This window comes from Nycticebus coucang, chromosome 11 (genome assembly GCF_027406575.1).
Source record: "Nycticebus coucang isolate mNycCou1 chromosome 11, mNycCou1.pri, whole genome shotgun sequence".
Classification (NCBI taxonomy): Eukaryota; Metazoa; Chordata; class Mammalia; order Primates; family Lorisidae; genus Nycticebus; species Nycticebus coucang.
Window position 1 is genome coordinate 7,577,085 of NC_069790.1, and position 23,890 is coordinate 7,600,974.

The 23,890-nt window shown below is 44.5% G+C and overlaps 1 protein-coding gene and 1 non-coding gene across 2 annotated transcripts in view; one reads left to right on the plus strand and one right to left on the minus strand.

The window, feature by feature from the left end:
- The window catches only part of ABCA13 (ATP binding cassette subfamily A member 13), a 578,079-nt gene that overhangs the window by 422,293 nt on the left and 131,896 nt on the right, over positions 1–23,890 (minus strand). The window contains exons 21-26 of the mRNA XM_053553839.1: positions 17,477–17,640; positions 16,611–16,690; positions 15,652–15,773; positions 5,229–5,423; positions 2,203–2,367; positions 1,070–1,247 (exon numbers count right to left, since the gene is read on the minus strand). Coding sequence (XP_053409814.1) covers positions 1,070–1,247; positions 2,203–2,367; positions 5,229–5,423; positions 15,652–15,773; positions 16,611–16,690; positions 17,477–17,640 — 904 coding nt within the window. The remainder of the gene's footprint in view (positions 1–1,069; positions 1,248–2,202; positions 2,368–5,228; positions 5,424–15,651; positions 15,774–16,610; positions 16,691–17,476; positions 17,641–23,890) is intronic.
- Positions 22,680–22,805, plus strand: LOC128560648 (U6atac minor spliceosomal RNA). The gene has a single exon (XR_008373117.1). It is a non-coding gene; the product is annotated as a U6atac minor spliceosomal RNA (small nuclear RNA).

Consider the following 23,890-nt stretch of genomic DNA (forward strand, 5'->3'; position numbering starts at 1 on the left):
AGATGTGAATAAGGTCCCTTATCTGGTTTCCTTGAAGTTAATCAAAGGGCTGAGCAATCAGATAAACCCTTTAAAAACTGGAAGCCTAAGTCAGAGAGATACTCCTGCTGGCCTTGAAGATACAGCCCCCATGAGTTCTATAGCTTCAAGGGAAAAAGATTCTACCAACAATTCCCTGAGCTTCGATGAGGCCCAGCCTTGACCCAGACCTTCACCACAGCCTTGTAAGACCCCAAGCAGAGGACCAGGAGCCTAAATACTGACCCACAGGAACTATAATATGATAAATGTATGTTGTCTGAAGCTACCAAGGATGGGGTGACCTGTCTTGCAGCATAGAAAACTAGTGAATAACACACAATATTCAAACCATTATGCAGCATAGAAAACTATTGAATAACACACGATAATCAAACCATTATGCTAAGCTGCATCTACACTGCACCTCCCAGGACTTGGAGCTGGGTTCTACTGTTTCCACATCATAGATGAGACTAACGTGACTCAGACACATAAAATAAGAGGACTAGGAAGCGTGTTGGGTGGAGCGGAGCTGTCTAAACCCCAAACCCCCACCAGTGTGTTTTGTCTGACTTTCTAATAAAAATGTATTCACTTAAAATGGGGCCAGAAAATCACTTATCAATCCACATTCATTTGCACCTGAGCTTTATAGACAGCAAATTTGGAGCAGGCCACAGATTAGTTCTCTTTGCTACATGAGGTGGCCATTTTGCAGGGACCCTAAGGGTGCCTCTCACCAATTCCAGTTAGCCTAGGAAACCAAAGGGGCTGGGGTCTCAGGGGTCTTAGATGTTTCCAGCACCGTTCCTTGGTGACAAGGCAGGAGGATTAACCTGTGCTCAAAGGCACTAGGTCCTTCTGAAGCTAATTACCATTCAAGCACTTGGGGACTTTATTAAAAATGGAGGATAAAAATGAGGAGATGGAGGCAGAAAAATCTACACCAGTGTGTACCAGCCTACAACAGACAGGATATCTGGTATCAAGTAGGGCTAATTATCAAGATACAAGTCAACCTGAGCACATAAGTTTACTATTGTCTTACTCGAATCTTCAGGAATGTTGAATTTTTCTTTGTCATTTTCCAAGAGTTCGTTAACTCTGGGCAAATTAATGAACATGTTAGAATTGCTAAGAAATGATGCTTGGTCCTTGCAAACCATCTTCATCACAGACTGGAGAGACTGGAAAGCTGAACTTCGGGCCTGGACATTTTGTGAAACCTGAAAATTTTTTTAAAAATAAATTGCAACTTCATAGTGACTCAAAACAATTCCCTCCCACACTTTCGAAAGTTGAGACGCTTCTGCAATTGAATGTATAAGATATTTGACACATCAAAAGAATGAAAATTTATAAGGACACTTTTCTGTCCTTGGGACACTATTCAAATCATTGCAGTGATTTTTCTAACCAGCACACCTGGTAAAAAAGACAAATGTCATACACACACAACTTCTTGTTGTCTAATAATAAACTATTAATCCATAAAATATCACTAACTCAGGCTAATCAATAATTTTAATATATGTCTATACTGCCAAGTTACCTGAATATTTGACAGCTATCCACACTGTCCAGCAGCTAGCTGACATTCTGACTCCAAGACAGCTCTGAGGACATGACTAGTACCAGGCTCATCCTGCACCCCCAACCCTAGATAATCCCATACCCCCTCCTTGTGTGTGGTCAGTTGGTTCCATCCCAGGCAAAGAAAGTTCAAGCAAAAACTAGTATCAATCTCGTCACCTAATTCAAGTTTGTGTTTGCATTTGCAGCAAACGATCTAGAATTTGTAAGTCAATTATTTATAGGTACGTAAAGGTGTTAAGGTCTTAGAAAGCTATCTCCTTTCCGAATTAGGTTAAATAGACCCTTGAAATAAATCTCATTTGTGCTAATAACTGAGTTAGTAATTTTTTACTGTGTAGACAATGCATGAACTATCCCAGTCTCGCCCCGAGTGGAATGTAAATCAACAATATCTCTGGGTTCCAGTTGTTAGGGAGAAACCAAGACTTACTCTTATGCTATTGCCTCCAGAGATATTAAAGGTCCTGTATTTTGTTGTCTGATGCGAATTTTAGATGTGGGGAGATACATAATGGCAAAAAGGAACAAATACAAAGAGAGGGCGAGTTCAAACATTTCCCCCGTGACGAAGATCAAACAACACACCTGTTGGAAGTCAGGCATATCTAGCAAGGCAGTGATTTGAAATGCGTGAAGAAATTCGGGAAGGTATTCAAAGATGTGCTGGCCCTTGGCAAGCAAAAAGCTGAGGCTGGAAACTACATCCAAGAGGGAGCGGAGCAGACCACTTGCTTCAGAAGGTATCAGAGTCTGAAAGGAAAGCAACCAAACAAAACAAAAACAAAAACTGTGTTTTTACTCTCACGAGCATCCTTTGAGCAATGAAAACGTGGCTGTCGGATTTTATTCTCTCTTCAATTTCACAGACATCTTTTTTGTACATCATAAAAATCTTCTTTATTTAGTATCCATAGTTCAGGCTTTAGAGGCACACTAAATTTTAGCAGAATTGTTAAAATGTAAACATGAAACACAGGTGATGTATAGTTAAAATTCAAATCGTTTTCAAAATACTCCTTTGTATCTTTGAGGTGACCAAGGGGGAAATTTGAAAAGAGGCTGAAAATAAAGCAAGGCTCATTTGAGAAGCAACTTGGAGTTATCTGCTGCTTCACTGCGTTCATAACACTCACTGTGCTCTTCTTAATACCAAGAGGGTGTGCCTTACACTGCTCATTTTGTGGCTAAAATGACTGCGGCTTGAGACACAGTTAGAAAGAGTCAGGGCTTTGAATTTAACCCAGGTTTTTTAAAAATATCAGTGCCCTTTGAAACTTACATTTCACCATCTCACACACTCTGTATTTTACTTGTTACTTGAATATTCTCAGGTCTAGACTATACATGACACAGAGAGAAGGGTTTTTCCTGCCATGATCATTCATGTAGGTCCCAGGGAGACAGCAGCATCTGGAAATATTAGTTCCTCAATAAGTATTTGTTGGAAGAATAGATGTATGAGCAAACACCGGCTTTTTGAGAAGGATGGGAAATACCACAGTGAACCTCTTCCCTTTGTCACTCAGGTACTTGGATGGAGGAGCCCGACTGTCACGGCTTCTTTAGGGCTCTGCTCCTGCCACTTAGCAGCTGGCTCTGTGCTGGCACTCAGGGCCCCATGACCACAGCCCCATCCTTCCCAAGTGCACTTTGCTAATAACGACGTGGTTCTATCCATTCAGACTACAGAGACACGGCAAGCTGGAGAAATGGCGTGTAGTTTTTGACACTTTTTGTGTTTGCCTCTCTAATTATGGATGCCCTTTAGACATGGCACGTGGCGACCCCAGATTCACGGTGGCTCCAGTAGCAGCACCGACAGAACAAATGAATATGCTGAGTTAATACAGCAAATCATGTTTTGCAGAAGGCTGCCGGAATTCACTGTCAGCCTAGTGAGACAAAAAAGATGTGGCCTTGGAAGTGAGTACAGCAGCCCTCTCCTCCCCACGTGGTGGCCTGGCCCTGTGGAGTGGGACTGGCCCTCCATCTCTGAGCACTGTCTGTGTCTAATCAGCATTCATGGAGCCCTGCAGGCAGGAGGTGTGTGATGAACCCCTGTGGTTGTTCACCGTGGTGTCACTTCCATCGTGTCTGGGAGACTGAATCCAACCCACTATCTCATACTCCAAAGGAAGCCTGGCATGGACAATGGCTCTTGTCACAGTAATGATGGGGGCCCCATGCACTTATTTTCAGCTGGTGGCCTTTGGGCTTGTAACAGTGGCCCCTAAAATATCTGTTCATCGATGGAGCTCCATTTCCCCCAAAGATGTACTGTAACGTTACAAGAGAGGCCTCCGTGAGCAAACACAGAACAAAACTTCTTCATGTTAGCTAGAAGTAGTAGCTCTACTGAGACATAGGTGGGCTTGCAAATTACTTTAGAAATGTTTGCCCTCCTTTACGGGTGTACAAAGCGTTTGTCCTGAAAATGAATATTTGTTCTTGGAATGTTCGTGTATGTGTCTGTGAGAGAGAGGAAGAGATAGGAAGCAGAGGAGAGAATTAACATTTACCCACTGGATTCTTGGGGTAACAGAGGGCAAAGACCATCCATGGCTGGAATGTGAGTGCACCCTGTCCCGAACCCCAAGACTGTTCTCCCACAGTTGGAGTCCTCCAGCCACCTGCCATACCGCAAACCCACTGATTATCCCAGATGTTGTGAGATGCATCCTTGAAGGAAAATCTATGGCACTTGGAGCAAGACCAGTTCCTAAGGGTAGGAAGTGAAGTTTTAAGAAATGTAAGTAAGCACCACAGCACTCTACCGAGGGTGATAAAGCGAGACTCTGTCTCAAAAAAAAAAAAAAAAAAATATTAAAAAATAAAGAAATGTGAGTAAGGATCCAAACAGTCGATTCCAGGAGAAGGACGAACTTCTGGAAGGGGCAGCCCTAAGCAGAAGGCCAAGGTTGGGAACTGGGCTGTCCCCAGCGGGGCCGTCTAGAGAGGGCTGGATTCAGGCTTGCCCCAGCTCCTACTTGCCTTCCACTTCCAACTCTCTCCCTCAGACGTTACTATCTTTAATTCTTCCCCCCTCTCCACACCCTCACACGACTGCGTGGGGGAGTGTGGGGTGCTGGTAAACGGCTGGCACATGCAAGAAATGTGGGCTGCTGTGCTGTCCCCCCAAAACCTTCTAGGGGAGGGGGCAGGTGGAGCTGGGCACTCCACAGGACTAGGACACGGCCAGGGCCATGGTGGGGTGTGAGTAGCACCTGCCCTAAGAAACTAGGGTGGGTACACACAGTCCCAGCCTTCCCAGACACACTCCAGGAAGGGGCCTCTCATGAGGAGGGGCACCCGGCACCAGGGCTAGTGGTGACATGGAGCATGAAGACGGCTACCAACTCCGCACCACGTATCCTGATGGGCCTACTTCCAACAGCCTTCCGAAGGTCTTCTGAACATCCCTTTATTCTAGCAAAGCCTCCCTGAGTTCTACCCCAAGGTCAGCAAACAGGAGACACCAGGGCCAGGCTGAGGCTGCCACATGGTGGCACAGGGCACAGTCTCCTGCTGTCCTGCCGTCCTCCTCACAAAGTGCCGTGGCCTCTGCTCTGCAGAAAGTTCGGTGGCTCCACCTGCAAGCCCACTCACTGTACCTTGTAAATGAAAGTCCGCACGTCCAGGTTCCGGCTCATCAGCACAATCAGAGGAAGCACTTTTGACCCTGGCAGACCACAGAGTTCCTTCACTGCAAACCAAGATTTTTCATCCTCTGGAAACGTCAGCAGGAGTCGAAGGATTTCCGGATCACACCTTCCAGACAGAGCGATGGTGAAGGCACTAGAGAGGACCTGTTCCCAAGGGCAAGACCAGAAGTGAGAGCACCCAGGACCTCATGGGCTCTGTCCCTGCAGACCCAGAACTTCCTCACCAGACGGCAGGTTTCCCAGCCCACTGGGGACTGACCAGAGCATGCATGGAGCCAGACCCCAGTTCTATTTTCAACGCTTTGCGTGGAAATGGCTCTGAAATGTGCACATCATACTCTGACTTCCATGGAACCTGCCCTGATTTGGGAGATTGAGAGCACTGTTCCAAAATCCTGTGTCCCTCTGCTGTCTGCGGGGCTCACCCCGAAGGCTTGCCCACCCACCCCGCTCCTGACACACCCTCGTGGTGAGTTCCGTGCCTTCCTCCCTCACTCTTTGCTTTCAGTTTATCAGTTTCTACTTTTCACTGGTATCAGTGCAGAATTGATATATTTTGCCTCCTCCACTTCCAGATTGAAAAAAGCATTATCGATTTGTTATTTATTTTCAAAGAAAAAGCAAACTCAGAAGGAGGGACTAGGGCCAGCTTGCATTACCGTCTAGTTTATTGGCCTTGCCACCACAGTCAAAGGCTCCAAGGTGCCTCTTCACTTGGCCCCGACTTTCAGTTAAGGACCTTTGTAATATATCGAATTGCAAAGCAAAACAAAGCAAAAGCCATGCTTCCCGTTCCATGCTTATACCCTCGATGGGTCCGACTGCTGTGAAACCGCAGGCCAGCTGAGGCCTGAGCCCCCAAACCCTTATGAACAGGAGCTACTGTGCACTTACTAGAGCACTGGGGGCAGGGAGAAGCCACCAGGTGATTTCATACACCAAAAAATGCCAAAAAAAGAAATGATAATGGATAGAATGGTGTGTTAGTCAGGGTGCTCCAGAAAAAACAGAACCACTAGGGTGTGTGTGTGTGTGTGTGTGTGTAAAGACAGCCATGCATCGCTCAGCTACGTGTCCCCACTGAGCACACAGCAGGTGGACGGTGCTCATACACAAACCCAGATGGGCGAGCCTACCGCACAGCTTGGCTACGTGGCACGACCTGCACATATGTCACTGTACTGAATGCCACAGGCAGTTGTAGAACACGGTAAGCATCTGCGTATCTAAACACATCTCCACATAGAAAATGCACAGTAAAAATACAGTATAATCATTTGATGAGACCACCCTTGTATATTTGGTCCATGGCTGACTCAAACATTAATGCAGTGCATGAGCACAAACTGCACATATGATGGTGATGCCGTAAAATTATAACCACACGGAAGAAATCCTACCCCTAGCAACAAGGGGGCTGTCGTAAGTTTGTCACAAAATCCATGACGGGTGTGTCTGCTATGACGTTGGTGTAAACGCTCCTGCTGCGCGGCCAGCTGTGAGACCCCCTAGCACATACAGTTAGGCACAGTATTTCACGTGTGGTAGTGATAAGACATGGCTGTTACTAGCGTGTGTATTTACTATCCTATACTTTTACATTATTTTAGAGTGTCCCCCCTTCTACTTTTATTTCCAAAAGTTAACTGTAAAACAGCCTCCAGCAGGTCCTCCAGGAGCCTGGCAGAAGAAGGGGTTGCTTTAGAAAATGCCAGCCCCATGCTGTTCCTGCCCCTGGGGACCTTCCGGTGGAGGGGCAGGCAGTGATGTTGACGGTCCTTCCCCATGTAGACCTAGGCTAACGTGTGTACTTGTGTCTACGTTTTTAACAAAAAAGTGTAAAGATGTTTTTAAAAGTAAAAAGTTTTTAAACTAGAAGAAAATATATAGAATAAAGATATCAAGAAAGAAAAGACTGTTTGTATAGTTGTGTTTGTGTTTTAAGTGTTTTTACAAAAGAGTTAAAAGTTTTAAAAAATTAAAAGTTTATAAAGTAAAAAAGTTACAGTAAGGTAAGGTTATTTTAGAATGGAAGAAGGGAAATATAAAGTTAGCAGAGCCTGAGTGGACAGCGTTCATAAAGTCCCCGCAGTGCACGGGAGCGTCCTGGGCCTTCACACTCACCACTCACTGAGCAACGTCCCACCCTGCCAGCTCCATTTACAGTAAGTACCTTGACAGGTGCACCATTTATTCCCTTCCACAGAGTATTTTACCTTTTGTACATCTAGATACACAAACACTGACGCTGTGTTACAATTGTCCACCGTGCTCAGTGCAGGAACATGCTGGGAAAGTGTATGGCCCGGGAGCAGTGCGCCACCCAGTGACCAGGTGTGCAGCAGGCCACACCTCCAGGTCTGTGTCAGTGCTATGCTCTGTGACAATGAAACAACAGAACAGCCCAGTAATGCATCTCTCAGAACACAGCCCTATATTTTTTCTCCATTTTTTTTTCTTTTTTTTTTTTTGTAGAGACAGAGTCTCACTGTACCACCCTCGGGTAGAGTGCCGTGGCGTCACACGGCTCACAGCAACCTCCAACTCTTGGGCTTACGCGATTCTCTTGCCTCAGCCTCCCGAGTAGCTGGGACTACAGGCGCCCGCCACAACGCCCGGCTATTTTTTGTTGCAGTTTGGCCGGGGCTGGGTTTGAACCCGCCACCCTCGGCATATGGGGCTGGCGCCCTACTCACTGAGCCACAGGCGCCGCCCACAGCCCTATTGTTAAATGACACATGATTTAGATATGTCTAATATATTCACAGAGAGATTTATTTTAAGGGATTGGCTCATGCAATTGTGGGATTGGAAAGCCCCAAATCTGCATGGTGGTCCTCAGGTGGGAGACCCAGGGGGGAGCTGATGTTGCAGCCTGAGTTTGAAGCCATCTTCAAACCCACCTTCAAAGGCAGGATTACCTTTCCTTGGGGAACATCAGTATTTTTTTCTCTCAAGACCTTCAGCTGATTGAATAAGGCCCACTCACATTATGGGAGATCATCTGCTTTACAAAAAGTCCACCGATTTTACTATTAATCTCATCTTAAAAAATAGCCAGGCATTGTGGCAGGCACCTGTAGTCCCAACTACTTGGGAGGCTGAGGCAAAAGAATCGCCTAAGCCCAGGAGTTGGAGATTGCTGTGAGCTGTGACACCACAGCGCTCTACTGAGGGCAACAAAGTGAGACTCTGTCTCTAAAAGAATAAATAAATAAAAAATAAATACTTTTACAGGGATGTTTAGAATAATATTTGACCAAAGATCTGAGTACTACAGCCTAGCCAGTGGCATGCAACATTAATCATCACAGATGGCTAAACTACTCTGGTCTGTCAATGTGCATTTTGAATCCTTAAGAAAGAATGTTAACTGTTTTCAGAACTGATTTACCAAAAAGCCCTTTTTTCCATGGGACCTGCATGGTGCAGGCACACCCCAATGGCATTTTCCTCGCTGCCACTGATCTCAAACAGGGAGAGGCGGCTCTCAGGGGAAGATGTGGCCATCTCTCCTTTGTGTTTTTAGAGCAGCCCCTCTTCGATCAGTTCCATAGAATGAGCGCCTGCATGAAATTTTCATGAAAACGAGGTGCATCCACCCCCAGCTCCGTGGACTGTTCCTGCCTTTTCTTAAGCACGGACCCCAGCTGGCCCAGGGAAAGTCTTGTCTTCTTTCTTAGAGCATCAGACAGTGGCCCCACACGCAAGACCATGTCTGGTACATCTCTTAAAATCTAATTCCAGGCAAATGTATTTGCCTGAAGTTTCTTGCATCTCTTTTTCTAACAAATGGAGGGAATCCCACCCCTGCCCTGCAGCAGCCCCACACTCACAGCACCCAAGACAACAGCCCGACCCCATGTTTGCTTCTACTCTTTTTCTGAGGTTCTCCAAATTGTGCTAGTTCTCTTTTCAAAGTCTTATTATGCTCTTATTTTCCTGTTTCAAAAGCACCACTTTGAAAGCAGGTGGGAGAGAGACATGGGGAAGGGGAATATGGACAGAATCTTCTCCCTAAAAGACAGACAAATGGCCAACAGACACATGGGAAAACTGCTCATCATCCCCAATCATCAGAGAAATGCAAATCAAAACCACCGTGAGGTGTCACCAGGCACCAGTGAGACCAGCCTGTGCCACAAAGTCCCAATGCTACGTGGATGTGGAGAGAAGGGATACTTTACACTGCTGATGGGATTGCAATACACTCTCTATGGAAAGAATAAGGAGAAGCCTCCAAGAGCTAAAAGTAGGTCCTCCATTTGATCCTTCGATCCCATTACTAAGTATCTACCCAGAAGAAGAAAATCATTTTACCTTTAGGACATTTGCACTCAGATGTTTACCGCAGCTCAATTCACATTTTCCAAGATGTGGAATCAACCTAAGTGCCCATCAACCCATGGATGGATTAATAAACTGTTGTATATATGTAGCATGGAATATTATTCAGCCATAAAAAGGAGACTTTACATCTTTTGTATTTATCTGGATGGAGCTGAAGCACATTCTCTTCAGTAAAAGTGTCCAAGAATAGAAAAGCAAGGATCTCATGTACTCAATAATTTGAAACTAGCAGACAAACAGCTATAGGCCCACATGGTGCAAGCACACCCTGGTGACATTTTCCTCACTGCCGCTGCCCCCAAGAAGAGGTGGGGGGAAGTAGAAAGAGGGGAGGGAGCTCGGTAAGTTCCCCCCAGTGGGTACAATGTAGGGGCACAGGGCTCACCTCCTGGGTGAAGGACTAACAACTTGGATGTCACCTAACAAACGCACACATTGTAACCTAATTGTAGGTACCCTTATATTAATCCAAAGCATACAAAGAACTAAAGATAACGCTCAGTTTTTCTTGGCTGGAAACGTAACACGTTCTTCTTATTCAAAGTAAAACAGGCACCTTTCCTGCTAACACTGCACATTATCAACGACAGATGCACACCTAGCCTTTTGTGTGCTTGGAAAGTTGTGAGGCCCAGGGAGCCAGAGCAGATGCCCCCACCCTCCACCACTTAGATAGCTATCCTGGTATTTATCTGGTTTCAAATGGCAATCATCCTTAGGAGAAGCATTTGCATTTTTAGCAGGAGCTTGTTTACTGGACATCTGCCAAAACCCTAATTGCATTCGGAGCAGAGCCCGAGAAATGGTCTCAGTGTTGCCCAGCTGATCACTGCAGACTCAGAAGTGCAGGGAGGGACGGTGCTCTCGGCCCAGCTATGACCAGAAAGGAAACACTGGAATTATCAGGGCAGAGGGACTCTGCCAAGTTAGTGCATAAGCCAAGAAAGTGAAATCAGGACAGATAATAAAAAATAGACACTGCACATTTCAGAGAGGAGCAGGGTGGCTCTCCGCTCTTGGGGACTTGTTTGAGCTCAGATCTGCTCACAGAGTAACAGATGAGCAGGAGAGAATGGGTCAAAGCCGTGAGGACTGGTCTAGAAGGACAACGCCATACTGCGTGTCTGAGGATCCCAACTCTGGCTCTCTGTGACCTCTCGGGAGCCACCTGATACCTCTACGCCTCAAAAGGGTGACAGTAAAACCCAGACAACTCCACAGGGTGGTTGAGAGGATTAAATGAGATGTCAAGCACCCTGCACAAGTCACGGTGCACCTAAGTGCTCAGTACCGGCTGTTACTGCTGCCACGCCTGTCAGTAACCGCCAGCATTTTTGCCCGCTTTGACTCACGGAATATTTAAAGAAAAAGATTAATCAGAATGATTGATTGAGAATGCTGATTACACTTAAGAAAATAAGAGGACTAATTAATTCTGTCTTTGTTTTTATACCCCTAAAAGGAACCAATTTTGCCTTGGAAAGAGTAAAACAGTGTGTCTAAGAAGTACATGGTGAGCGTCCATCTGCCCTCTGCCCCACCCTGCACTGGGCTATGTCCAGGCAGTGGCCCCCCAGTGGCACTTAAGGGCTCCCCAGCCCAGTGAGATAGGCATACACTATCTGCAGTTTCAGCAAGGCCACGGCTACTGTCTGGACTCCCCCCCCAACACCCATCTGTCTCTAGAGCCAGTTCCCTCTCCTTCCACATTCCAGACAGGGAAACGGTTCTCCTGTCTACAGTTACTAAGAAATCACAGAAGAAATGAAATCCCATCTTACTTTTTAAAGTGACTTTGGACATTCCTGACAGATAATAACGTCAGTCCTGGAAGAATTCTCATCACAGAATTCTGTCTAACAGAAGATGTGTACCCACTTGAAGAAGAAGAAGATTGCTGGAAACCGTGTCAACAGAGTCACCATAAATGATCCCTGTAATACAAGGTCATTTTCTTTCGATGATAAAATTACTAGGCTAATAAGTTACCAACTTGCCCCAGATAGACAAGTTGTGACTGAGTTAAGAACCCAAACTAACTGATAAGCAGGAGTTCACTGTCTGTTGCTTCATTAACGGAGCTGTCTGGCATAATTTTAGGAAAAGAGGAGAGTCCCTGCAGGGATTGCAGTTCACTGATAAGCATGAGTATCAGGTATGGTCCTGATAAGCAGGACTATACCTTCCTAGGCCATGGTCATCTTTCTACCCTAACAACTTGAGCAAAAACACAGGAGATACTCTCATCTCTTTGGTAACTGACAAAGTTGAGAGGGACAAATGATACTTTGCAAAGTCGAGTCAGGATTAAAAGCACCCTTATACGTCAGAATACTTGGCCAAAACTAGTGAGAAGTATTTTGCAGAGATCGATGTCAATTCTGAAATTAGGCTTCAGGAGTATTTATATAGTAGGGAGAAAGGCATCTCGCCATGAGGCAATGATTTTACTAAGAACAGTTAAATTATAAGAAATTCAAACAACAGCAGCATGAGATGGAACCATTGCACAGGTGGAGTTCGAAGGCCTGGGTTTGGATTCAGGCCCTCGCCCCACCTATGACTTTCACAGACCCACATTTACCTGCAAAAGAAGGGAAGTGCCTTGCTCAGAGATACAGAAGCCCTTTGCATGGTACGTGGCCTTCATAAAACTGAACAGTGCTATTTGATTTAAAGTTAGGAGAGAAGCCAGAGTTTCATTGCAGTGTAGTGAATATTTAATGAGAGCCCAGCACATGTGCTGAGAACACCCAGGTAGAACAACAAAACAAGCAAGGAAAAGGCCCATTGGTAGGAGCACCAGAGAGTGACTCGGGGGTGGAGGGTGGTGCTTGTGTTTAATCCCAGGCACTTTGGATTAAAGGGACCATAAACTCCAGCCTGATGATGGGGTTACGGGGTCAGGGACACAGCCCAGGGTGAGCTCTCTCTGGGATAAGACACTCCACGTAGCAGGTGTATCCTCCAGGAGACACCCAGTCCCGTCCCTCTGCACAGTCCCACGAACAGCTACTCTACTCACACATTAATTTGTTTTTTCTCTTCTAATGGGAAAAACCAGAATGAGCACATGTTGACCAGTGTCTACTCTGAAGTTTCACCAAGAACTATCTGTTGAAGCTTTTCAGAGGAAAACTTCATGTATTACAACAAATGGAACGTTCAATGTTGTTAAATCCCTGCAAGGACTCTCCTCTTTTCCTAAAATTGTGCCAGACAGCTCCGTTAATGAAGCAACAGACAGAACCAGCCCAAGTGAGGGACCTGCCTTAAGGGAGAGGAAAATTTGACCAGGTTCACAAAACACAATCATTTCTGCTCAATAGAAATAAGACAGGTTTCAGAATGCCTTCCCAGAGCCTCCCAAAAGAGATCAGAACTCTCTGGCAACTCCCCGTCCCTTCCTCCTCAAGAATCATGGGGAGGGAAGAACAAATCTGAGGGTTATAGAAAATATTTATCATCCAAAAAAGAGACCAAGGTCCTCCAAATGCTGCTAAATTAACACAAAACATAAAGAAGCACAAGACAGATCCTTCCTTTACTCACTCGGCCTATTGGATCCTGACTCGGAGCTTACTTTCAATTTTAAAACAATAAAAATGTGGCCCAAATCAAAGAAGGAAGCCAGTGCTGATGTGCATCAGTTCCTAAAACACAGGAGACAGCATACCACGGATGGGCACAGGGCGGAAGGGGGCCTCAGGGCCACATGGGCAGCAGGGCCCGCCAAGCCCCAAGCACCCATGATTTGTGGTTCTAATTGGGAGATACTGATGTTAAAGAATGGAGCTCAGCAAGAGAGTTACTCCCCATGGATACCACGGAGTTTCTCTGTAGCAGGTGAAGAAGGCAGGAGAGAAGAGTGAGATGGCAGGGCCTGCAGCCTGCCTTTGCCAAATCTGTTCGTTCCTGCCTCTGGCCATTTCATACCATGTCCCCAACTCTGCGATCCTCATACAAGTGTGTCATCATTCCAGTCTAACCTCCAACTTCACCTGTTCATGGAGGCTTCCTGTGACCCCCTGACCCTATCACTGCATCACATGTGCGTCATAGAACTTTCCAGTCTATGAACTCCCACTGCCCATCATTCGTTTACGTGGTGACTGTGTGGTCCCCCATAGAACGTCTACTATTTTAGAGCAAGAACTTGGAGCTTCCAGGCTGGAACCACGCCAGATATGCAGGAACATCAGAAGTGAATAAATGAAGGAAAAGAGTGAAGGAATGGATAAAGATTTCTGCAATTTTCCCGAGGCCTTGTCATCACTGAAAAATTATTCCCTACAGGCCACCAATAGCCTGGACTACAAATCTGAAGTGATTATTTAAGAAGAAAACAACAAGGAAGAGATACTACAAATAATTATGGTACTGCTGTCAACCCGCCAATCTAGAAAAAACCAGTGTCCAAAGTGTCACCTCCTAATCTGGCACGAATTCCCTCCCTAGGACCCATAGATAGAAGTAGGCCCATGGATATATTTAACTATCAAAGCAAATAACTTCATTGTTTATTTGAATAGTAAGAATGCAACTTTTTAAATACACCTCCCTGTTACCTAACCATCCAGCTGTTTAGGCACTGTAATGATTTACACTGACAAAGAAACAGGACAATAGACACAAAAAGACAAAAAAAGCACTGCAAGCCCATCTATGTGGCAATACACCTTGTACTATGGGCCGCCTCCCAGCCCTCGAGTGATAGAACAGCAGTGACACCCGGTGGCTGCTCGCTTAATCAGGCAGGGGCCATGAAAAACAGCTGAGCCCAAACCGGGAAGCATCCTAAGGCTTTGAATTTGAAAGGAACCCTACAATTTCGCTAACCTGACCCTTTTCTTAATGCATTCCTAGATAGCTGCTCACATTAATTCAGTCGGTGTTTAATTTCCCCCATTACAAGTCTCCGCAACTGAGGATTTGAAACCACAGCTATTCACCATTCCTGTACAAGGCAGCAAAGAGGTGATTAGAAGGAATTTCACCACTGCCCCTGCCCTCCTCCACCTCCAGCCCCAACACCTCCATGCATACGTGGTGTTTAATACTACGTAAATTGAATTTGACATCTTTTCTTGAAGATAGATACTATGAATCTTACTGTAAGTAACTGGATGATACTGTAATTTGAATTTGGAGTGCCTCGCTTTTAATTTATTTATTTCTTAATTTAAATTAATTCTTAATGACTCTACCTGTCAGGCTTGCCATTAGCCCCAATTAATCAGAAGTGATGAGAAATTAAATATGTGTGCGGACCCGGCTGACCGACAATTAAAATGCTCACTTTTGAGTCTGCCGCCTGGTTGTTACTTCCGGAAGGTTCTCCATACAGAAAGGGAAAACCCCAACTGGAAGTGCTGAAAGGACGTCTCAGAGCAGCACTCCTGCTGTGGATGGAAGTGATATCTGTGCGGCCGACATGAGATTTCCCTGTTCCCCTCTTCCTGGGTAAACCACGCCCTGACGCCACCCCTGAGTCTTACTTAACCCTTCATTTGTTGCAATGGCTCTTTAATAGTTTTGCCTTCCCAGCCCCTTGGAGGTGACGCAGACCGTCACTCCTCACTTACTTTTGCCACAATACAGCAGCATCCGGTCAGACTGTACAGTTACTCTTCACTCACAGGAAAATTCATCATTGACTTTTTATATACTTTTAAGTGGTTTTCTTTTTAGATATTTTTGAGAATTTTGCAACACCTACTGACCCAAGGAGAAACCCCATGGGTTTTTGTGCATCAGGGTTGGAATTCACTGGAAGAAATATCATCACTAATTTTATCCTTTCCAACCCCAAATAAAGACAATATTATGAAATGAAGGCCCCCAAGATTTTGGCATGAAACAACGAAGCTTTTGGTTCCTTGCTCGTTCTCTCATTTCCTTTCTGCCTCCAGTCATATCATCGCTGGCAATCCCTTCCCCAGCCATGGGAGGGGAGAAAAAGAGGGGAGAGGACAGGGCTCCTTCCATGAGCACAGCAGAAGCACAAGAAGGAGAACCACACCTTGGAGTGGGAAATATTCGCTTCTAAAAGGCTACGGATGGTGTCATCTGAGATGTGAATGGAAGATCGAAGCTCTTCAGTCAACTTGGTGACGTTTTTCATCAAATCTTTTACTTTCACATCTGAAAAATAAGCAAAAAAGAAGGAAGGTTTATAATAAATGTCGAGATTATTACTGACTGTGAAAACAAAATTTGGTAGTTTTGTTTCACTCTATCCAACTCATAGTGGACACTAAATAAAGTCAAACCCTACTCCTCCAGAAGTAACTGAGATATTACATATACTACAAATAAACCAAAATCCCAGGTTCTGTGGTATTTTCTGTTCCCTGGTTTATTTGCTAAGATCTGGATATTTTAAGATTTACTTTAGAAAGAGATTTTTCTTAGGGACCAGCGACCAAGGGCCATAGAAAACTCACTGCTCCACGTGTGTTTACTTATTTCACTTTTTTTTAACAAAAAGAGTATCATTTAAAAATTAGCCAGGCATCTTCAGAGTTGGTATATTGATGCTATAAGAAACATAATGAATTATACAGATTGAATAATTGAAGAGTCAAATATTATAGACATCAACTGACTTGTCCAGGGAGGCACAGCTAGAGCAAGATCCAGACCACAGAAATTTCTCTTCCTTCCCTACTTGATTTTGGTACCCTGGAATTTTAGCATGTTCCTTTAAAACCTCAAATACATCAGGAGGCTAAAGCAAGAGAATCACTTGAGCTCAAGAGTTTGAGGTTGCTGTGAGCTGTGACGCCACAGCACTCTAACAAGGGCAACATAGTGAGACTCTGTCTCAAAAACCTCAAATACATCAGACCAGCCAAGTGCTAAATGATTATTTATCATGTGTACCACAGAGTTTCATTTTTGTGTTTTATTTTAGTAATATATTTGCACGAGACACTAAATTTAATTTTTAATTTTTAATCAAGCAAACCAAATACTTACCCTCAGATACTGTGAAATTGCTAAGAAAAGTCATAATGGGATTCCCTGATGACCAAGTCTCTTCAAGGCTTTTGGCCAACCTAACATGGCAGAAAATTAAAGCTAAATTAGGCAAGATAAAACATCAGGAACAATGTTGGAGTGAATAATACTGCCTCAGTTCCCAGGAGATGAGCTGGATAACAAGATCACATTTCCATAAAATTCCTCCAACAATTAGACCCACGTCTCCCGGCACCATCTGTATGTGAATATCCATTAATACCCACATTCAGTGTTTCCTCTCAGAGTCCCTGCCAAGCAAGATGAATCAGGGGAATAAAGTTGCATAATAAATGGCTTTTCACTACGGAGAAAAGAATAGAGGAATAGATCAGGGACATATGAGAAATTAGGATAGCAAGAGTCAGATAAACATAATTCTTTTTATGAATAAGTTGTCTGCAGAATACACAGTCCCTGATTTCCTCTTCCTGGGCTTTAAACTTCCAGGGCAAGCAAAATTAATCCAATATGAATATAATTAGAAAATATTTATTCAAATATTTAATGCTATATTCCAACCTTAGATAATGAGATTTTGATCTCCTATCTTGATCACCAATAAAGTTAGCCACAGCCTCTGGCTTATGCAGCTTTTACATTTTACTACTTAAAAATTTAGTCATAGAAAACTCTGATTTTGTTTAGAAGAAAGAAGATAGATAGATGATAGATAGATAGATAGATAGATAGATAGATAGATAGATAGATAGATATTAATAGTATGCAGTGCAGACTATTGCCTGAAATTCACAACTAAAAGTACTGGACATCTCCTTTATGAATGAAATAATGGGGAAGGCCGGAGAGTGGTGGGAACATACATTTGCAGGAGCTGCTGCAAGGTTTCCAGGCCCGGCTGGCAGGTGCAGTCCTGGTTAGCGGCATTTTCCAGGCTGCTCTTGAAGTTTTCCAAGGTTCTAGAAATATTCCTGCCAAGACTTTCACAATTGAGCTGATTGGGAGAGGACCATATGGTTTTAATTTCCTGGAAAACAAAGCAATGATATAGGTTAGAAATATAAACTTCATGTAATGAGCTTAAGTCTGGTTTCTAGATAAACAAGTGCCCTCACTAAATAGTTTATTTTCTGTAGTCTCGGGAAACTCAGAGAATGAACAGTCATTTCTGATTGCTTCTCTGCATTGCAGAGAAGTAGAAAGTGCCTGCAGCTGGGAAATAGGGGAGACCAGATTTTACTCCTGGCTCTGCCATTAAACCAGCCAGGCGAGACAGCGTGTCGTTCCATAGACAGCAGAGAACAAGCAAAGCCCCCACTTAATGGCCTGGCTCTTCGTTTCCTGTGTCTCAGTTCCTAGGAACTCACACAAGTTAATAGGGAAAAAATGAAAATAACCCGATTTTTTAAATGAGCAAAGACATGATACGCATTTCTCAAAAAAGACATACAGGTAGCAAATAGGTCTATGAAAAGGTGCTAGATATCATCAGGGAAATGCGAATCAAAACCATAATAAGATGCTGTCTCATACCTGTTAGGATGACTATTAACAGGACGACAAAAGATGACAAGTGTTGTGAAGATGTGGATAAATGGGAACCCTTGACATGGCTGTGGGAATGTAAGTTAGAATAGCCATTCTGTAAGACAGTAGAGAGGTTCCTCAAAATATTAAAACTAGCACTAGCCTATGATCTAGCAACCCCATTTCTGGGTATAAACCCAAAGAAAATGAAATCATATCTCAAAAAGATACCTGCACTCCCGTGCTCACTGAAGCACCACACACATCAGCCAACATATAAAATAAACGGAAGTGCAAATTAACAGATGGATGAAGAAAAGGTGATTTGTTTTGTATACTGAATATTACTCGGCCACACAATCAAAGGAAGTCATGCCCTTGGGAGCCACGTGGGAGAACTTAGAAGACAGTCAAGTGAAATAATTCAATCACAGAAAGAAAAATCCAGCATGACATGGTTTATATGTAGAATTAAAAAAATGAATTCATAGAAATAGAGAGTAGAATGACAGTTACCAAGAGTGGGGGGCTATAGGGAGATGGGGGAAAAAAAGAAAAACCCTTTGAAAAATACCTATGAATTGATAGAAATGTAGAACATTTATCACATGTGCTGTTCAATGGCAAACACAGCTAATTTAAAATTTATGACAACCTGAGAAGCAACACACGTGTTTGTGTCTGTGTGTACAGATGTGTGTATAAATCTATGCACGTTCCCTGAACACAGCTAGTCTACCATATATAATTTATTAGATATCATCATAATTTATTTGTCAATCACATTTCATTTATATCATCTGATTCTTACTGTAAGAGGAAGCATAGTTCCAGGTTACACCAATTATGGGAGGGTGTTATATGTAAGTCAACACTCAGATAATATTTCTGTCTAGATAAAACTTCTAAATATTATTCTCAAAACACTGTCAGTTTCTCTTGCAAGAGAAAATCATAAATCACTCAAGTGACTAGAGGGAGCCAACAAATGTATGTTCCAAGGAAAGTTAAACGTGAAAGCTGCTGAAATGTCTCAATGGGAGCCCTGAGCGTTAGAGGGCCTGAGAGGGCTACCCCGTGACTACTGCTCCGTCGACATCTCCACCACCAGACTGCTAATACCTCACCTCGTGGAGGGGAAGGTGAGCCAGCGGGTCATCCCACAACATGTGACCCCGCCTCCAATGTGTCCATCAGTATGGTTCACGTCCCATGTTCACTCTTTCCCAAGTGATTTGGGGGTGAAACTAGGGAGGAAATTCTACAGGACTGTTCATCATTTGTTCAAAGATGATCCATTGGGTACCCCCCAAGGACCAGGCCAAGTGAGGCACTGGGGCTGGAGGAGGCAAAGCCCCAGCTCTGGGAGGGGCACAGTTCAGCACATATGCAGGGACAAACCGGTCACCACACATAGGCCATGTGAAAAAAAATAAGGCTGAGGACAGGAGGGAGGTTTGAATGGATGGCTTATAACTGCCTTTAGCACTGTCAGGGAGGCTACTGCAGGTGAGCGGCACAGCTGGGGCAAGGGCCCTGAGGCATGTTTGAAGGGCAGGTGAAGTGAGGAAGAGGGCAGTGGGCCGGGAAGCATGTGGGAGCCGACCGCCACCTAGATCCAGATCACAGGACCTTGCAACGGCCCCCTTTAGAACTTTGGCACTTATTCTGAATAAAGTTGGAAGACCCTCGGTGGCTCTCAGCAAAGAAGTGACACAATCTGATGATGCTTTGGAAAGATCACTCTGGCTACCAGGTTGAGGATGGAGCTCAGAAGAGGAAGTTGTTGCACCATCTAGATATGCAGTGTAGGTGGAAGAATGTGGTCAGATTCTGGAAACATTTAGAAAGTAGAACAGAGTTTGGTAAAAAAAAAAAAAAAAAAAAAAAAAAGAAGGAAGGAAGGGAGGGAGGGAGGGAGGGAAGGAAGGAAGGAAGGAAGGAAGGAAGGAAGGAAGGAAGGAAGGAAGGAAGGAAGGAAGGAAGGAAGGAAGGAAGGAAGGAAGGAAGGAAGGAAGGAAGGAAGGAAAGAAAGTTAGTTCACAGGTGTGCCAACGTCACTGCCCCAAGCATCTGAGCACCTTGGGAGGAAAACCTTGGGTGGGAAGGTCTAGAGGCCAGATTGGCAGAGTCAAGAGGCCTGCTTGAGGTCTAAGTGTACAAACCAAGGAGGTGACTGAACACACCTGCCCAGAGTTCAGGGGAGGTGAACTCTCTTAGCCAGAGAAGGACATGTGAAAGTTGTCAGGAAGTAATCAGAACTTTTAGGTTATAGGAGAATCTGAATGTGATTGCCTGCTAAGTGAACCCAGAAAGAGGAGAGAAGAGGTCTGAAGAGTGAGCCTGGGCCACCCAGCATGTACAGAAACCAGGCATGGAAGTGGAGGGGATCAGCCGGGAAGCCGGGGAGAGGGGGTCCTCAGAACCCAGTGCAGAAGGGCCAGGGAGGGGGTAAGTCTGTATTGAGGCCACACTCAGACTCAGGGGAGGGAGGAGTCAGACTCAGCCACGTTGAGTCAACTTGACAGGACAGCCTGGTGGAGTAGTGTCTGCAATCTGCTGGGCCCAACAGGATGTGGTCAGCTCAGCCCACTCTCTTGTTTTTCTGCCTGTGCCAGGATTCAAGGACAGGCAGACTCCTTTCCCTTCCCATCCTTTCCCTTCCCTCCACTGCCTGCTCTGTCCTGGGAGACAAGCCTCCTCCAGCTTCCCCTCACCCTAAAGACAGGTGCACAGACCCAGGTCATTGCCTGACTATAACCACAGGAGACAGGGACAGGATGACCCAAACTCATGCAATGCCTCTGTGAGGCAGAGAGACTTCCGGGTCCAGTCCTGCGTCTCCAATCTGTGTGCCCATTTCTGATGACATGCTCTTTCTCCTGAGTGTGGATTTTTCTGAACCTTCCCCAGTTTTCTCACCCAAACATTTCACAGGCCCAATATTCTCCTTCCTCCTTAGAGGTCCCTCTTTGCAGCACACTGGTGCACAGATACAACACGGTCATAAGAATAGGCATAAATTAGTGTCCCCTTAGGAGCCACTCACTTCTGACAACCCTGAGTGAGTTAAATTCATAGCACAAGCGATTCTGTCATGCATGGAACATGCCCTCCTACGCAGAAACCTCTAGTTCATAATCTGTTACTATACACAAATTCATTTTACCCAATGCATTTATAATAGTCCAGCTACAGGTGTCATGCAAAGTAATAATTTTGATGTGGAGAGGATTATAAAGTAGAAAGTGCACATTCCACCCCAATATCGGGAACTAATGGAAGAAAAGTTCCAGCTTTCTTCAGCACAGTGTACCAGGCTGTAGGGAGAGACACCCAGCACAGGAGGAGATGGACGCACTTGACTATACTTTGGGTAGGATAAAATCACCCTATGGAAAAGAAGGCACATGTCAGTCTCTCCCTCTCTGGACAGATCAGGCCTGTAGCAGTCCAGGAACTGGCAGGAAGTGTGCACAGGTAGGCCCAAAGGCCTAGATGTAGGAAAGTGCCAGGAAGCCCATGTTCCACCTGGGGTTCCAGCCACAGTCTCTGATTCAGCTTATCCCAGAAGTTCTGAGACTCATTGGGCACTCGCTTTCATTTTTGAAATTTTATTTCTATCCCTATTCAATTCCTCATTGCTACCTTCTACTGTTTGGAACAAACCGTGGAAAAGGGTAAGGATTTTACACCTTGAACTTTCATCGTATCCATATGATTAGCTGAGACTTTCACTTCCAATTAGAATTCTGTGTTAGCACTACGAAAACTATATGTTAGAACATTTGTTTAGATTTTGAAAAACTAAAAGCGGCATTGTCTCTTTTGCCTCCCTCTGCCAGGCACTCATATCCCACAGCCTGGAAAGATTTAGATGTCATATTGCTACAAGTCTTACACACTTGAACTACAGACCCGTCCTAGAAGCCCAGCAACCTGAGATAAGCAATGTTCAATTTCATTACTAAAGACAGGAACTTGGGCTCTTTATCAAAATGAACTTAACTATTATCACCCAGAATTGTATAACTACTCAAACTATAAATATGGTCTTTGAATCTTTTTTTGTTTGTTTGTTTTGTTTTTTGGTTTTGTTTTGAGACAGAGTCTCACTCTTTCACCCAGGATAGAGTGCCGTGTCCTCATCATAGCTCATAGCAACCTCAAACTCTCATACTCAAGCAATCCTCTGTCCTCAGCCTCCTAAGTAGCTTAGACTACAAGCACCTGCCACAACAGCTGGCTAGTTTTTCTATTTTTAGTAGAGATAGGATCCCACTCTTACTCAAGCTGGTCTCGAACTCCTACACTCAAGCATTCCACCCACCTCAGCTTCCTAGAGTGCTAGGATTACAGGATTGAGCCACTGAGCCAGCCTGAATCAGTTGTTTTAAATGCTGGTCTCTTGCCTATTTAATCATCACAATTTTCACACAGGCAGGACTTAAAAATTTTCTGTAAGGTTTTTTTTTTCCTGTATCACATTTAATACCTGACAAAGATCTGCACAATCTGGAAATAGGAAATTGTTGTCTAGTGCTATATGAAAGGAGAGAAGGTTAACTCTCTTCTTGACAAGGATAGAAGAAGCTCTTGGTCCTGACAACATGTTTACAGTTCAGACATTGCCATCTCCTTTGTGGTATCTAACCATCATTTTTTGAAGCCAGTAGACGATCTAATAATTCATACTCACATAGGAGAAAAACTCGTTTCAATTCTAGTTGAGGAGAAGGGGAACAAAACAGAGGGAAAGGGGGAATTGATGTGTTCCCACTCAATGGGCACAATGTAGGGGCGTATGGCACACCAGCTGGGTGTGAGACACAGCCACAAGAGGGACTCTACCTAACACATTCAAATATTATGATCTGGCTGTTTGTACCCTCACATTAACCTGAAATTAAAAAAAAAAAAAAGTATCACAAATCCTAACAAATTTTAAGTGGGATTTCATTTTGTATTTTTACTACATATTGGAATAATGTTAAGTCCATGGCCTATTTGCTCATTCTTTTTTTATCCCCTCTAGAAATCAGTTTGTCTATGCACTTATTTTAAAAACTATCTTGTTGCCCAAAGAAAATTTTAAAAATTGGTTGTCTCTGGGGCGGCGCCTGTGGCTCAGCGGGTAGGGCGCCGGTCCCATATGCCGGAGGTGGCGGGTTCAAACCCAGCCCTGGCCAAAAAAAAAAATTGGTTGTCTAAATAAGTCGGTGTAAATATTACCCTGGGGCTGCAAAGGCAACAGTCTCTAGGGACTGCACAGGGCTTCCTGTCACGGGCTCCCCCACAAAGGCCCCTTTGGTGATTAGTACTCTCCCTCCTTCCTTCATTTCCCCAGAGAAGAGGCTGTCCACTCTCACCATGCCCTGGGAGTGTGGCATGGCCATCCTGATCCTGCTCGCCATCATCCATCTCTCTTAATCCAGCACTCACTGGACATACGATGGGCCAGAGTTACTGTACCACAACAGCAATAAACAACGTTCAGAATTGGATCTGCAGGAAAAGTAAATCTTCAGCCCATTGTTGGATAAACATTGCCACTGTGCAAGCTTCTTAAGCAGGACAGGCTTGCCTTTGGGCCCAGTGGTCTTTAATTCTAAAGCAAGAGAGCAGGCCGCAGGTAAAAGTCATATCCTCTGATCCAGCTTTGTCTGGAGACCCTGCATGGAAGCCACTGGGCACTTGTCCAAATCAAGAAAAAAAAAGGGCTGCCGTGCCAGTTCCCATTTAGCCATTAG